At 49.8% G+C, this 17,061-nt stretch overlaps 1 protein-coding gene across 3 annotated transcripts in view; it reads left to right on the forward strand.

Moving 5' to 3' along the window:
- The window catches only part of CARS1 (cysteinyl-tRNA synthetase 1), a 52,401-nt gene that overhangs the window by 15,486 nt on the left and 19,854 nt on the right, over window positions 1–17,061 (forward strand). For all 3 annotated transcript variants that reach the window (XM_070782787.1, XM_070782785.1, XM_070782786.1), the window contains exons 8-10: window positions 11,676–11,816; window positions 12,040–12,128; window positions 12,731–12,852. In XM_070782787.1, the coding sequence (XP_070638888.1) occupies window positions 11,676–11,816; window positions 12,040–12,128; window positions 12,731–12,852 (352 nt within the window). The remainder of the gene's footprint in view (window positions 1–11,675; window positions 11,817–12,039; window positions 12,129–12,730; window positions 12,853–17,061) is intronic.

The following is a 17,061-nucleotide window of genomic DNA, read 5'->3' on the forward strand; positions in this document are numbered from 1 at the left end:
GTAGGGATCCAGTCGTCCCCAAACATGGCAAGCCTCGCTGTCCTCGGGGACTGCATACCCGTCTGCTGCGTGTCGGGTCTCAGCTCTGCCCCTCTGGTCGGTTAGCTGCCCTGCATGAGTGTCGTGGTGTCTTGTCACCGATGCTGGGAGGGCAGGAGGCCTCACCCTGGTTTTGTTCTCCAGATGTGTTGTGAATGCTCCTTGGCTTGCCGATTCCCACACAAGACACCTTGGACTTTAAATGTTATGTATTGAAGGATCGTTTCAGAGATCCGCCTCTGGCTGTGTCGAGCCTTTCTTTCTGTTTCAGTAAGACTTTTAAAAAGAGTTTTTTCTTAAAGCAGTTTCAGGTTCCCGGTGAAAGGGACAGAAAGGCGCAGAGGTTTCCCGTGGCCCTCCCCGCCCCAGCCCGCCCCCACGCACACGGAGCCTCGCCCCCGTCAGCGTGCCCCCAGAGCTGTGGTTTGTTACGGCTGGCCAAGCTCCACTGACACGTTGTCACCGCCCAGGGTCCCCCGTTTACCCTGGGTTCCCTCTTGGTGGTGTGCCTCGCGCAGGTCTGGACACGTGTGTGATGACACGTCTCTGCCCTCGTGTCCTCACACAGAGCAGGCTCCCTGCCTGAAAGTGCTCTCTACTCCATCTGTTCGTCCCTCCTCACCCGCGAACCCTGGCGCCCACTGAGCCTTCTGCTGGCTCCAGAGTGTGGCCTCTTCTGAGTATCACAGATGCGGACTGTTGCAGCGCGTGCCCTACTCAGATCGGCTGCTTTCACTTAGTGATACGAACGGGAGGTTCCTCCAGGTCTCGCGGGGGCTTGAGAGCTAGTTTCTCTTTAACACTCAAGGTTAGTCCACGACTGCATGGACTGCAGCGCACCTATCCATCCACCTACTGAAGGGCACCGTGCTTGCTTCCAAATGTTGGCAGTTACGCGTAATGCTTCTGCGAACACCCACGTTATGTGTGGACATAAATTTTCAGCTCCTTTGGGTGAATACCAAGGCGCTTAACTGCTGGACCACGTGGTGAGAGTGTGTGTAGTATGTTAAGAAGCCCGCAAGCTTCCGGAGCGGCTGCACCCCCTCCAGGGACGGTGCGAGTTCCGGTCGCTCCAGCTCCTCGCCGGCACCGTGTCGTCGGTGGTCAGCGTCTGGCTGTTGCAGCAGCTGTGCGGCGGGCCCTTGGTTTCGTTTGTGTTTACCTGAAAACACGTGAGGTGGGGCACCTGTAGGGGTGTTTGCCGTCTTGTATCATGTTTGGCGGAGTGTCTGTTAGCATCTTTGAACCATTCTGCAATCAGGCAGTTTTCTCTTCATTGAGTTTTGAGAGTTCTTTGTTTGTTTTGGATAACAGTCCTTTATCAGACGTGTCTTTTGCAAATAGTTCCTCCTGGTCCGTGGCTTGTCTTTTCATTGTCTTGACAGTGTCTTTCCCAGAGCAGAAAATTTTAAAATCGTCAAAGAACCCAGCCTATCAATTCTTACTTTTCAAGAATCGTGCATTGGTGGTGTTGGGAAGAAGTCATTCCTGAACCCAAGGTCATCTAGGTTTTCTCGTGGATTATCTTCTGGAAGTATCATAGTTTCCCGTTTTATGTTCAGGTCTGCGTTCCAGTTGGAGTCAGCTCTCCTGAGGTGTGTGGCGGCCGGCTATGGTTCGTGGTTTCTGTGCGGTGTGTGGCGGCTGGCTCTGGTTCGTGGTGTCTGTGAGGTGTGTGGCGGCTGGCTGGCTGTGGTTCGTGGTTTCTGTGCGGTGTGTGGCGGCTGGCTCTGGTTCATGGCTTCTGTGTGGTGTGTGGCGGCTGGCTGGCTGTGGTTCGTGGTGTCTGTGAGGTGTGTGGCGGCCGGCTGTGGTTCGTGGTTTCTGTGCGGTGTGTGGCGGCTGGCTCTGGTTCGTGGTGTCTGTGCGGTGTGTGGTGGCTGGCTCTGGTTCGTGGTGTCTGTGAGGTGTGTGGCGGCTGGCTGGCTCTGGTTCGTGGTTTCTATGAGGTGTGTGGCGGCCGGCTGTGGTTCGTGGTGTCTATGAGGTGTGTGGCGGCTGGCTCTGGTTCATGGCTTCTGTGTGGTGTGTGGCGGCTGGCCGGCTGTGGTTCGTGGTGTCTGTGAGGTGTGTGGCGGCTGGCTGTGGTTCGTGGTTTCTGTGCGTGCGGCCCAGCTGTTGAGCACACTTTGTCAGAGACCGTTTCCGCTCCCTTTTCCTGCTTTTGCTCCTTTGTCAACGAGCAGTTGACTGTGTGTAGGAGTCTGTTTCTGAACTGTGTTCTCTTTCATCACTTTACTTGTTAGCCCCACACTGTCTTTTTGGTTTTTTTGCTGCGTCGGGGCTGCAGGGTCATTCCCTGTGGTGCGTGGACTCTGCAGTTGTGGCACACGGGCTTACTTGCTCTGCAGCATGTGGGATCTAAGTTCCCTGACCAGGGATTGAACCTGAGTGCCCTGAATGGCAGGCGAATTCTTACCCACTGGACCGCCAGGGAGGCCCAGCGCTGCCCGTCTTGATTGCCTGAGCTCGACGGCGAGTCTTGGGGTTGGGGAGGGTCAGTCCTCCAGCCTTGTGCTTCTGCCTCAGTCTTGTGTTGGCTTTCCCGGGTCTTTCGCCTCCTGTCCTTGTAAACTTTAGATTCAGTTTGTCAATACCCGTGAAATGACTTGATAGGAATTTGATGAGATTGAACTGAATCTACAAATCAAGTTGGGAAAATCTGATACCTTGACGGTGTTGAATCTTTGTACCCACAGACGTGAACTCTCTCTCCATTTCTCTCTTCGGAGGTTTGTAGTTTTCCTCATGTAGATCTTATACGTACTTTGTAAAACTCACATGTAGGTATTTCATTTTGCAGGAGCTAACGTAAATGGTATTGAGATTTTAATTTCAAATCCCAAATGTAGTCTTGGCATATAGTTCTGTCCTTTTCCCCAGTCGATGTGCAGGTTGTCCCCGACCCTGGACAGTACGACTTTCCAGATTTTTTGGTTTTAAAATGGTGCAAAAGTGATAAATATCTGGTAGAAACCGAGCTTTGAACTTGGATCTTTCTCTGGACTAGCGGTAGGCAGTCTGCTGCGATCCCGGGTTGCTGGGCGTCAGCAGTGAGCCTCAGCTCCCAGCCAGCTACTCGATCACCAGGGTAAACAACTCATGTACCAGATTTCCCTGGCGGCTCGGTGAGGAATCTGCCTGCCGGTGCCGGGGACGTGAATCCCTGACCTGGGAAGGTACCACATGCTGTGGGGCAACTAAGCCCACGAATCACAACTACTGAGCCTGTGCTCTGGAGCCTGGGAGCCATAGTGAGAGAAGCCACCATAATGAAAAGGCCACGCACTGCAACTGGAGAGGAGTCTCCACTTGCTGCAACTAGAGGAAAGCCTGTGCAGCAGTGAAGACCCAGCATAGTTCAGCTCAGTTCAGTCGCTCAGTCGTGTCCGACTCTTTTCAACCCCGTGCACTGCAGCACGCCAGGCCTCCCTGTCCATCACCAACTCCCAGAGCTTGCTCAAACGCATGTCCATTGAGTCGGTGATGTCATCCAACCATCTCATCCTCTGTTGTTCCCTTCTCTTCCCGCCTTCAATCTTCTTCAGCATCAGGGTCTTTTCAAATGAGTCAGCTTTTCGCATCAGGTGGCCGAAGTATTGGAGTTTCAGCTTCAGCATCAGTCCTTCCAATGAATATTCAGGACTGATCTCCTTTAGGATGGACTGGTTGGATCTCCTTGTAGTCTAAGGGACTCTCAAGAGTCTTCTCCAACACCACAGTTCAAAAGCATCAACTCTTCAGCGCTCAGCTTTCTTGACAGTCCAACTCTCACATCCATACATGATCATTGGAAAAACCATAGCTTTGACTAGATGGACCTTTGTTGGCAAGGTAATGTGTCTGCTTTTTAATATGCTGTCTAAGTTGGTCATAAATTTCCTTCCAAGGAGTAAGTGTCTTTTAATTTCATGGCTTTAATCATCATCTGCAGAGATTTTGGAGCCCAAGAAAATAAAGTCTGACACTGTTTCCATGTTTCCCCATCTGTTTGCCATGAAGTGATGGGACCAGATGCCATGATCTTCGTTTTCTGAATGTTGAGCTTTAAGCCAACTTTTTCACTCTCCTCTTTCACTTTCAAGAGGCTCTGTAGTTCTTCGCTTTCTACCCTAAGAGTGGTGTCATCTGCATATCTGAGGTTATTCATATTTCTCCCAGCAATCTTGATTCCAGGTTATGCTTGCTCCAGCCCAGCGTTTCTCATGATGTACTCTGCATATAAGTTAAATAAGCAGGGTGACAGTATACAGCCTTAACGTACTCCTTTTCCTGTTTGGAACCAATCTGTTGTTCCATGTCCTGTTCTAACTGTTGCTTCCTGACCTGCATACAGATTTCTCAGGAGGCAGGTCAGGTGGTCTGGTATTCCCATCTCTTTCAGAATTTTCCACAATTTGTGGTGATCCACATAGTCATGGCTCAGCTGGTAAAGAATCCGCCTGCAATGTGGGAGACCTGGGTTTGATCCCTGGGTCGGGAAGATCCCCTGGAGATGGGAAAGGATACCTACTCCTGTATTTTGGCCTGGAGAATTCCATGGACTCCACAGTCCATGGGGTCGCAAAGAGTCAGACACAACTGAGCGACATTCACTTTCAGGACTTCCCTGGTGTCTCAGATGGTAAAGCGTCTGCCTACAATGCTGGAGACCTGGGTTCAATCCCTGGGTCAGGAAGATCTCCTGGAGAAGGAAATGGCAACCCACTCCAGTATTCTTGCCTGGAAAATCCCATGGATGGAGGAACCTGGTAGGCTCCAGTCCATGGGGTCGCAGTCAGACATGACTGAGCAACTTCACTTTCTTTTCTTTCTTTCTACACAGTCAAAGGCTTTGGCATAGTCAATAAAGCAGAAATACATGTTTTTCTGGAAATCTCTTGCTTTTTTGCTGATCCAACGGATATTGGCAATTTGATCTCTGTTTCCTCTGCCTTTTCTAAAATCAGCTCGAACATCTGAAAGTTCACGCTTCACATATCATTGAAGCCTGGCTTGGAGAATTTTGAGCATTAATTTACTAGTGTGTGAGATGAGTGCAATTGTGCGGTAGTTTGAGCATTCTTTGGCATTGCCTTTCTTTGGGAGTGCAATGAAAACTGACCTTTTCCAGTCCTGTGGCCACTCCTGCGTTTTCCAAATTTTGCTGACATATTGAGTGCAGCTCTTTCATAGCATCATCTTTTAGGATTTGAAATAACTCAACTGGAATTCCATCACCTCCACTAGGTTTGTTCATAGTGATGCTTCCTAAGGCCTACTTGACTTCACATTCCAGGATGTCTGGCTCTAGGTGGGTGATCACGCCATCGTGATTATCTGGGTCGTGCAGCTCTTTTTTGTACAGTTCTTCTGTGTATTTTTGCCACCTCTTCTTAATATCTTCTGCTTCTGTTAGGTTCATACAATTTCTGTCCTTTATTGTGCCTATCTTTGCATGAAAAGTTCCCTTGGTATCTCTAGTTGTCTTGAAGAGATCTCTAGTCTTTCCCATTCTATTGTTTTCCTTGATTTCTTTGCACTGATCACTGAGGAAGGCTTTCTTATCCCTGCTTTCTATTCTTCGGAGCTCTTCATTCAAATGGGTATATCTTTCCTTTTCTCCTTTGCTTTACACATCTCTTATTTTCTCAGCTATTTGTAAGGCCTCCTCAGACAGCCATTTTGCTTTTTTGCATTTCTTTTCCATGGGGATGGTCTTGATCCCTGTCTCCTGTACAATGTCATGAACCTCCGTCCGTAGTTCATCAGGCACTCTGTCTATCAGATCTAGTCTCTTAAGTCTATTTCTCACTTCCACTGTATAATGGTAAGGGATTTGATTTAGGTCATACCTGAATGGTCTAGTGGTTTTCACTACTTTCTTCAGTTTAAGTCTGAATTTGGCAATCAGGAGGTCACCCTCATCTTCCACCATAGTTTGGCCCCAGGTTAATAGCAGGGCATGGCTTGGTTTCATTGAGTTAGACAAGGCTGTGGTCTGTGTGAGCAGATTGGCTAGTTTTCTGTGATTATGGTTTCAGTGTGTCTGCCCTCTGATGCCCTCTCGCAACACCTACCGTCTTACTTGGGTTTCTCTTACCTTGGACGTGGGGTATCTCTTCACGGCTGCTCCAGCAAAGCGCAGCTGCTGCTCCTTACCTTGGACGAGGGGCATCTCCTCACCACTGCCCCTCCTGACCTTGAACGTGGAGTAGCTCCTCTCGGCCCTCCTGCGCCCATGCAGCTGCCTCTCCTTGGACGTGGGGTTGCTCCTCTCAGTGGGGTTGCTCCTACCGGCCAACGCCCTAACCTCGGGCGTGTGGTAGCTTCTCTCAGCCGCTCCTGTGCCGACGCAGCTTGGCACTCTCAGTTGCCGCCCCCAACCTTGGGCGAGGGGTAGCTCCTCTTGGCCATGCTTCTGTGCAGTCCATCTCAGCCAGTGTGCTTCTGTGGAAAATTCTGAAAGAGATGGGAATACCAGACCACCTGACCTGCCTCTCTGAGAAACCTATATGCAGGTCAGGAAGCAACAGTTAGAACTGGACATAGAACTACAGACTGGTTCCAAATAGGAAAAGGAGTACGTCAAGGCTGTATATTATCACCCTACTTATTTAACTCATACACAGAGCACGTCATGAGAAACACTGGGCTGGAAGAAGCACAAGCTGGAATCAAGATTGCCGGGAGAAATATCAATAACCTCAGATATGCAGATGACACCACGCTTATGGCAGAAAGTGAAGAGGAAGTAAAAAGCTTCTTGATGAAAGTGAAAGAGGAGAGTGAAAAAGTTGGCTTAAAGCTCAACATTCAGAAAACGAAGATCATGGCATCTGGTCCCATCACTTCATGGCAGATAGATACGGAAACAGTGGAAACAGTGTCAGACTTTATTTTTTTAGGCTACAAAATCACTGCAGATGGTGATTGCAGCCATGAAATTAAAAGACACTTATTCCTTGGAAGAAAAGTTATTACCAACCTAGACAGCATATTAAAAAGAAGAGACATTACTTTGCCAACAAAGGTCCGTCTAGTCAAGGTATTGTTTTTCCAATGATCATGTATGGATGTGAGAGTTGGACTGTGAAGAAAGCTGAGCGCTGAAGAATTGATGCTTTTGAACTGTGGTGTTGGAGAAGACTCTTGAGAGTCCCTTAGACTGCAAGGAGATCCAACCAGTCCATCCTAAAGGAGATCGGTCCTGGGTGTTCATTGGAAGGACTGATGCTGAAGCTGAAACTCCAATACTTTGGCCACCTCATGTGTAGAGTTGACTCATTGGAAAAGACTCTGATGCTGGGAGGGATTGGGGGCAGGAGAAGAAGGGGACGACAGAGGATGAGATGGCTGGATGGCATCACTGACTCGATGGAGTGAACTCCAGGAATTGGTGATGGACAGGGAGGCCTGGCGTGCTGCGATTCATGGGGTCGCAAAGAGTCGGACACGACGGAGTGACTGAGCTGAACTGACTGAAATAGCAGGGAAGGAATGCAGTCCTGCCCATCAACAGAAAATCATTAAAAGATTAAAGATTTACTGAGCACGGCCCCGCCCATCAGAACAGGACCCAGTTTCCCCCTCAGTCAGTCTGTCCCATCCAGAAGCTTCTTATCCTTCTCCATCAGAGGGCAACAGAATGAAAACCACAATCACAGAAAACTAACCAATCTGACCTCATGGACCACAGCCTTGTCTAACTCAATGAAACTGAGCCATGCCACACAGGGCCACCCAAGACGGACAGGTCATGGTGGAGAGATCTGACAGAATGTGGTCCACTGGAAAAGGGAATGGCAAACCACTTCAGTATTCTTGCCTTAAGAACCCCATGAACAGGATGAAAAGGCAAAAAGATAAGACACTGAAAGATGAACTCCCCAGCTCGGTAGGTGCCCAATATGCTACTGCAGATCAGTGGAGAAATAAATCCAGAAAGAGTGAGGAGACGGAGCCAAAGCAAAATCAACACCAAGTTGTGAGTGTGACTGTTGATGGAAGCAAGGTCCGATTCTGCAAAGAGCAATATTGCATAGGAACCTGGAATGTTAGGTCCATGAATCAAGGCAAATTGGAGGTGGTCAAACAGGAGATGGCAAGAGTGAATGTCGACATTCTAGGCATCAGCGAACTAAATGGATTGGAAAGGGTGAATTTAACTCAGATGACCATTAAATCTATTACTGTGGTCCAGAATCCCTTAGAAGAAATAGAGTAGCCCTCATAGTCAACAAAACAGCCTGAAATGCAGTACTTGGATGCAAACTCAAAAACAACAGAATGATCTGTGTTCGTTTCCAAGGCAAACCATTGAATATCACGGTAATCCAAGTCTATGCCATGACCAGTAATGCTGAAGAAGATGAAGTTGAATGGTTCTTTGAAAACCTACAAGACCTTCTAGAACTAACACCCCCAAAAAGCTGTCCTTTTCATTATAGGCGACTGGAATGCAAAAGTAGGAAGTCGAGAAATACCTGGAGTAACAGGCAAATTTAGCCTTGGAATACGGAATGAAGCAGGGGAAAGACTAACAGAGTTTTGCCAAGAGAACACACTGGTCATAGCAAACACCCTCTTCCAACAACACAAGAGAAGATTCTACACATGGACATCACCAGATGGTCAACACCAAAATCAGATTGATTATATTCTTTGCAGCCAAAGATGGAGAATCTCTATACAGTCAGCAAAAACAAGACTGGAAGCTGACTGTGGCTCAGACCATGAACTCCTTATTGCCAAATTCAGACCCAGCACAGCCTTAAATAAACAAGTAAATAAAAAGAACAGTGGTGCATTAAAAACCAAACCCTGACGCGCCTGCAGTGGCTCTGTGCCCACACATGCATTTTGGTCTTCGCTTTCAGTACAGCACTCAGTGCATGACATGAGGCATTCAGCTCTTAATTACAAAGCAGGATCGGTGTTAAGTGGGTTTCCAGCTGTGGCTAGTGCATTCCGAGCTTGTCTGAGGCACACCAGGCTAAGCTGGGACGTTTGGTAGGTGAGCGGTGTTAAATACATTCTTCAGCTTAATGGTATTTTCAACTTAAGAAGGATCTATAGTCCTGTCATGAGTTAACGAAGATCTGTGTCTTTTCCCCCCCTTTTTCTTGACTGATTGCATCAGCGGGGACTTCCAGTTCGATGTTGGGAGAGTGATGAGAGGGGACACGCTTGCATTACACCTCCTCTGAATGGGAAGGCGTCACATTTCTCGCCCTTACGTCTGATACTAACTGCGGGCTTTCTGTAGCTGTTTTCTGTCAAGTTGAGGAAGCGCCCCTCTCTTCCTAGTTGACTGAGGGTTTTTGTCGTGAATGGATGTTGGATTTTGTCTAGTGCTTTTTCTGCATTGATACGAGACGATACTGATACTGATATGGTCATACGGTTTTTCTTTTTTGGTCTGTTGGGTGATAACTTACAGTGTTTGATTTTATAAAGTTGAACCGGGCTTGCATGCGTGTGATGAGCTTGGTTGTGGGATACGATTCTCTTTCTGCTTTTGTAGATTCAACTTGCTGTATTTGTTATCGGTTTTTAGTCTATGTTCGTGAGAGAGACTGTTTTCTTGCACTGTCTTTGGTTCCCGTATTAGGGATACTGTCCTCTTCTGGCTTCTTAAGGTAAAATCTGATTTCAGGTATCTTTTTCTTCTGAGAAACGCATTCTGCGTTACAAATTTCTTCGGAACACTGCTTTTGCTGTGTCCTGTGAATGTTGATAAGTTGTGTCTTCATTCTCTTTGAGTTCTAAGTATTTAAAATTTTTTCTTGAGGTATCTTTTTTGGCCATTATGTTATTTAGAAAGGTGTTGTTTAATCTCCGTGTGTTTGGGGGATAGTCCAGTTACCTTTCTGTTGTAGGCTTCCAGTTTAATTTCACTGCGATCTGATAACACACACTGTTTGATTTCTGTTCCTCTTAAGTGTCTCTGGGTGTGTTTCATGGCCCGAGGGCCCTCTGTCTTGGTAGATGCTCTAAGTGTCTCTGGGTGTGTTTCGTGGCCCAGTGTCTGCTTTCTCTTGGGAACTGCTCCACGTGACTGGAGGGGAATGTGTCTTCCTCCTGTTGGTGGGTGAAGCAGTCTCTTCACAGGTGTCAGTTACATCCGGTTGATTGATGGTGGTGTTGAGTTCGGCCGTTCCCTCTGATTCTCTGGATCTGCGCACTAGTCTCCAGCCGTGACGCTGGATCCATCTGTTCTTCCTGTAGCTCTGTCGGTGTCTGCCCCGCTGTGTCTGATGCTCTGCTGTGAGGTGCGTACGTATCGAGGGTCACGGTGTCTCTGTGTAGAGTCGCCCCCTTTATCATCATGTGATGCTCTTCTCCGTCCTCCCTTACGGATCCACCAGGAGTGGTTGACTCCTCTCTGCGTGACACCCTTTCAGTCGTTGTAGGAACAGGGTGGCGGCTTTCACTGGGAGGCGGAGCTGGAGCCCGAGTCCCTGTTTCATCAGCCGCTGCCCCATCTCTGCTACCTGTTTCATTCTTTTCTCTTTGGGTTTATTCTGCTCCTTTTCCTCTCACCACTTAGGAGTTTAGCTCATTTTTTGGTTTAAGCATTTAAGGCCATAAATTTTTCTCTAGGTAAAGTTTTTGCTGCTTCTATCTATATTGACATTCTTTTGCTTCTCAATAGGTTTTTATTTCCCCTTTGATCTTGTGTTTTGAAACACATGAATAATCTAGGCGTTCGTTTGATTGGGACCTCCTTCCTCTGCTCTGTCTTGTTCTGTGTTGATCCTGCCGGCAGCGGTGGGCTTTCTGCCCCTTCACGTGGGGCAGGCCCAGAGCTCACTTCCAGCTGCAGCCTGACAGCGCCTGCCTCCCTGGAGCCCTGCCGTCTCTGCCTGCCCGCCCTGGGCACCAGCTGGGTCCTGGGAGGTTTCCCAGGAGCTCTGCTCTGTCTGGGGGCTGCTCCGGGGCCGCCCCGCCCACCTCTGCCCTCCAGGGTCCCTGCTCCTTCCCTCCCACCTTGTTCTGTGCCTGCGCCCCCAAAGGTGGAGCACAGACCTGGACCACAGACTGCCTGCCCGTCTGCATACCCATCGCCGCTCTAGCTAAGGAGCCGAAGCCCTGGATCCTCCAGGGCAGAGCGCCGGGGCCGCTGGGTCGCTGGGGCTGGGGCGCAGCCCTGACGCTGTCTCATCGTGTCTCAGATGGCGGTTTCTGGGTGTGGCATGAGGACCGCCGTGACAGGACGTGACTCGTTCCGATGCTGCGTCATTGTAGTCGTGACGTGGGGCCTTCAGCTGATGGCACGTGCCCGGCAGAGCGGCCTGGGCACGGAGACCTGCTTCTGGATCGCGGCTCCGTCAGCTGCTCTGAACCTCCCCTCCAGCAGGCGTCCCGGCCGTCGGTGACCACACCGCGTGCCCTCTTGCCCTGCACCAGGAAGCCCTGATGCACTGCTGGGCCTCCCCAGGCGCACCCTGACCCTCCAGGCACACGGTCAGAGCTCCAGCCTCTGGACGGCCAGGCCATCCGTGGGAGCTCTGGGGTCTCCTCCCGGGTCGGGTGCTGGCCGTGCACGGCGAGTCTGTACGCGTGAGTGGACACGGACGCACGTAGACCGCGCCCGCCGTGGGCCCTGGAACTTGCATGCGGGTGCACACATCCTGCTTCCTTTTCTTCAGGCGTTGCTGGAAGAAGCAAAGGATGTGCTTTCTGACTGGCTGGATTCCATGCACGGCAGTGAGGTGACGGACAATTCTATTTTCTCTGAACTGCCCAAATTCTGGGAGGCGGAGTTCCACAAAGACATGGAAGCCCTGAACGTAAGTGTCGCCCTGAATGTAAGTGTCGCAGATGGTCTTGACCTTGGTCTCTTGGGCCGAGGGCTCCGTGACCGAAGGCCTCTCAGGATCCAGACCCTCTTCATTGCGTGTGCAAATTCATTTTGAAAAGACAGCGGGGCTGGGGGTGGTGCATGGGGGAGGGGCGGGGCACCGGGGCCCAGCGGTGCTCAGGCTTCTGGAGCCGGGCTTGCCTTGTCCCCAGGTCCTCCCTCCGGACGTCCTGACCCGGGTTAGTGAGTATGTGCCAGAGATCGTGGACTTTGTCCAGAAGATTGTGGACAACGGTTACGGGTGAGCTCAAGGCTCCAGGAAGGTGTGCCCAGGGGCGCGGGTCTCCGCTGGCTTGGAGAGGAGCAGGGAGGCGCAGGGAGCCGCCAGGGTGGTGGCGGCCCTGGGCTCCCGTCTCAGAGCTGCACGGCACGTGAGCAATGGAAGGGCCACCGTGCGGCTGCAGCGGTCCTGTGAGGGCACACACCCCTTGTCCCTCCCTGAGCCCCCAGCTCCTCTTCTTAAAAGGACACCAGTCTTGCTGTGTCAGGGCCCACCCTGGAGGCCTCGTTTTAACTCGAGCTCCTCTGTAAAAGCCCTTTTTCCAAATGCAGTCAGACGGCGAGGTGCTGGGGGTCAGGGCTGGCAGGCAGAGGCGAGGGCAGCATGCAGGGCAGAGTCACCCGGGCAGGGGGCAGGGCACGGGCCGGGCCGTTGGGGAGTCGGGGGCCCCCATCCCAGCCACGCTCGTCACAGCCCCGTTTGGCCCACTCGGTGGCCACGTTGGAACAGCCTGCTGGCCGGCCTGCTGCACAGGGTGCGGAGCAGACCCCTGTGGCCTCTGGGTCCCCAGGCTGGCCAGTCGGGCAGCTCGTCACACCTTCCCTAACGGCTTTGTGTTCCAGGTATGCTTCAAACGGGTCTGTGTACTTCGACACAGTCAAGTTTGCCAACACTGAGGGGCACAGCTACGGAAAGCTGGTGCCCGAGGCCGTCGGGGACCAGAAAGCCCTGCACGAGGGGGAAGGTAAGTGGACCGGCTGGGGTCACAGCCCGGGGAGCCGTGGCCTCACCCTGCACGGCGTAGGGGCCTAGGCTCACGGGGACCCCGGCTTAAAACTTGAGGGATTTTAGGAGCTCTCTACACGGAACTCCTGAACTGCGTTGTTGCCTAGGGGACAGAGCAGTGAGCAGCCGCCGTGCGGCCCCGCAGAGCAGACAGGCCTCGGCGCCTGGGGTGGGGCTGACTGTTCTCTCAAGGGTCGGGCTGGGCCAGGCTGGACTCCTGCCCGGGGGTGTGGAGAGGACACAGACGGCGCCCTGCTGAGTGAGCGCCCGGCACCCTCACGGGGCAGCAGGGAGCCCGGGGAGGGAAAGCCCCAGAGCGCTTTGATGGAAGGCAGGCAGGGCACCCAGAGGGGCGGGAGACACAGGCTGTTCACTTACAGACCCCAGAAGGCGCCTGGGGCGGACGCCGAGTCGGGCAGGGCAGCCCCTGTCCTGGGACAGGAGCGAGCAGTCATTATCTCTATGGTCGCTGCAGGGAAACCAAGGTGCGGGACTTGGGCCACAGTCAGAGCCTGTTCTGATCTTGAAGGCTCAGCTCTGGGGGTCTGAGCACCTGTGTTTAATCCGTGTAGAGTTTGTTTGCGTTCCGTGTCATAGTATGCTTCAAGCATAGCTCAGTTGCAACGTGTATGAGACTGTCGTTTACACCAGGGATTGCAGTTAGTACTAAACCGTAGCCCGTCGTCCACCGTGATCACTCACACTGCCTACACGAGAGCCCTTGGGCAGAGCTTGGCAACAGGACGGCACACTGGAGAAGGCCGGGCAGCCGCTTGGACGGCCGTGTTGCTGCCACCGTGACGGTGACCCGCGTGTAAAGACAGCCCCCCCCGCCCCACTTAACCCAGACGTGTTAAACAGACACGAGACTTTTCCTGGACCACGCTGGGCTCTGTCTGTCTTTCATTCATAAGTGTTTTCTCCACTCTCACCCTCTCACACCACCAGATGCGCTTGTTGCTGCCAGCGTTTCTGGAAGGCACTGGGGCTGTAAAAATGTTTATCTTGCCTTTTTTTTTTTTAACCATGGATATAGTTTTCACATTTTATTGTCTTTACATTTAAACTTCACCATTAGCTACATGGAGCCTAAGTACATAGCGGACCCTAGTCAAAATTTTTGAAACGTGATGCTGAATGGATGTGTGGCTGTAAGGATTTATGACATATTGTAGAAGATAAAGGTTGTTAGTGGGTGTTTGCTTCTGTCTGTCTGCACTTGCAGCCAGGCAGACGTATGAGTCTCTGGGTCGTAGTTGGAGGAAGCACCGTCCAGGACTGAACAGGGGTCCCTGCTTGCTGACTGAGTCTCCACAGACTTGGGAGTCTTTGTCCCGATACGAGGGCGGCTTCGTTATGCAGGTTACAGCTTCCTCAACGTGCGACTTACAGTGTCATACGTTTGGGTCCAGTGACTTCTCCTTATGGGCTCTGTTGTAAAGAGATTCACTTCAGTCGCTCAGTCATGTCTAACTCTTTGCGACCCCATTGACTGCGGCACACCAGGCCTCCCTGTCCATCACCAACCCCCAGCATCTACCCAAACTCATGTCCTTTGAGTCGGTGATGCCATCCAACCATCTCATCCTCTGTCGTAAGCTTCTCCTCCTGTCTTCAATCTTTCCCAGCATCAGGGTCTTTTCCAATGAGTCAGCTCTTTGCATCAGGTGGCCAAAGTACTGGAGTTTCAGCCTCAACATCAGTCCTTCCAATGAACACTCAGGACTGATCTTCTTTAGGATGGACAGCTCAAGAGTCTTCTCCAACACCACAGTTCAAAAGCATCAATTCTTTGGCTCTCAGCTTTCTTCATAGTCCAACTCTCGCATCCATACATGACCACTGGAAAAACCATAGCCTTGTCTAGATGGACCTTTGTTGATAAAGTAATGTCTCTGCTTTTTAATATGCTATCTATGTTGGTCATAACTTCCCTTCCAAGGAGTAAGTGTCTTTTAATTGCATGGCTGCAATCACCATCTGCAGTGATTTTGGAGCCCAAAAAATAAAGTCTGACACTGTTTCCCCATCTATTTGCCATAAAGTGATGGGACCGGATGCCAGGATCTTAGTTTTCTGAATGTTGAGTTTTAAGCCAACTTTTTCACTCTCCTCTTTCACTTTCATCAAGAGGCTTTGTAGTTCTTCATTTTCTGCCATAAGGGTGGTGTCATCTGCATATCTGAGGTTATTGATATTTCTCCCAGCAATCTTGATTCCAGCTTGTGCTTCTTCCAGCCCAGCGTTTCTCATGATGTACTCTGCATAGAAGTTAAATAAGCAGGGTGACAGTATACAGCCTTGAAAGTACTCCTTTTGCGATTTGGAACCAGTCTGTTGTTCCATGTCCTTCTCTAACTGTTGCTTCCTGACCTGCATACAGGTTTTTCAAGAGGCAGGTCAGGTGGTCTGGTATTCCCATCTCTTTCAGAATTTTCCACAGTTTATTGTGATCCACACAGTCAAAGGCTTTGGCATAGTCAATAAAGCAGAAATAGATGTTTTTCTGGAACTCTTGCTTTTTCCATGATCCAGTGGATGTTGTCAATTTGATCTCTGGTTCCTCTGCCTTTTCTAAAACCAGCTTGAACATCTGGAAGTTCACGGTTCACGTATTGCTGAAGCCTGGCTTGGAGAATTTTGAGCATTACTTTACTAGCGTGTGAGATGAGTGCAATTGTGCAGTAGTTTGAGCATTCTTTGGCATTGCCTTTCTTTGGGACTGGAATGAAAACTGACCTTTTCCAGTCCTGTGGCCACTGCTGAGTTTTCCAAATTTGTTGGCGTATTGAGTGCAGCACTTTCACAGCATCATCTTTCAGGATTTGAAAGAGCTCAACTGGAATTCCATCACCTCCACTAGCTTTGTTTGTAGTGATGCTTTCTAAGGCCCACTTGACTTCACATTCCAGGATGTCTGGCTCTAGGTGAGTGATCACACCATCGTTATTATCTGGGTCTTGAAGATCTTTTTTGTACAGTTCTTCTATGTATTCTTGCCACCACTTCTTAAAATCTTCTGCTTCTGTTAGGTCCATACCATTTCTGTCCTTTATTGAGCCCATCTTTGCATGAAAAGTTCCCTTGGTATCTCAAATTTTCTTGAAGAGATCTCTAGTTGTTCCCATTCTATTGTTTTCCTTGATTTCTTTGCACTGATCACTGAGGAAGGCTTTCTTATCTCTTCTTGCTATTCTTACGAACTTTGCATTCAAATGGGTATATCTTTCCTTTTCTCCTTTGCTCTTCACTTCTCTTCTCTTCTAAGCTATTTGTAAGGCCTCCTCAGACAGCCATTTTGCTTTTTTGCATTTCTTTTTCTTGGGGATGGTCTTGATCCCTGTCTCCTGTACAATATCATGAACCTCCGTCCATAGTTCATCAGGCAGTCTATGTATCAGATCTGGTCCCTTAAATCTATTTGTCTCTTCCATTGTATGATCATAAAGGATTTGATTTAGGTCATACCTGAATGGTCTAGTGGGATTCTCTACTTTCTTCAATTTAAGTCTAAATTTGGCAATAAGGAGTTCATGATCCGAGCCACAGTCAGCTCCCAGTTTTGTTTTTGCTGACTATATAGAGCTTCTCTGCCGGGGTCCAGCCCCGGTGGATCCAGGGAATTCGAAGCGGGGACGGTGTCGGCGAGGATCAGCAAACAACTGCTTAATTAAATGTTAATTAAGGATATAAAGAGTAGTAGAATAAGGATAGCTCAGTGAGGAAATTCAGTGGAGAAAAGAGGCTGAATAATTCAGCCATAAGGTGAGAGAAAGAACTACATGGGGAGACCAAGTTTCGGTGAACAAGGCCCGCACTTTATTTTCCAAAGTAGTTTTTATACCTTAAGTTATGCATAGAGGATAATGGGGGAAGGGGTAGAGTCATGCAGTAAGCCAGGCTTTCTTCCTGCAAACTTATCATATGCAAAAGTTTAGGTGATTTGCATCATCTTCTGGCCCGGAGGCCTGTTAACATTTTAAGAAACTTATTTTTTTCTAAGGTAATTATTCTAAAGTCAGGCGCCACCCTCCAAAAGCATTAGATAAAGTTGCATTCTTATAGGGCAAAGGTGTGGTGGGCTATGACAAGAAAAAGAATTAACTCAAGGGTCCCAGGTTACAAACATTAAAGCTACTACTTACACCAATTATATTAATAGATACAC

Source organism: Bos indicus, chromosome 29 (assembly GCF_029378745.1).
Source record: "Bos indicus isolate NIAB-ARS_2022 breed Sahiwal x Tharparkar chromosome 29, NIAB-ARS_B.indTharparkar_mat_pri_1.0, whole genome shotgun sequence".
Taxonomy (NCBI): domain Eukaryota; kingdom Metazoa; phylum Chordata; class Mammalia; order Artiodactyla; family Bovidae; genus Bos; species Bos indicus.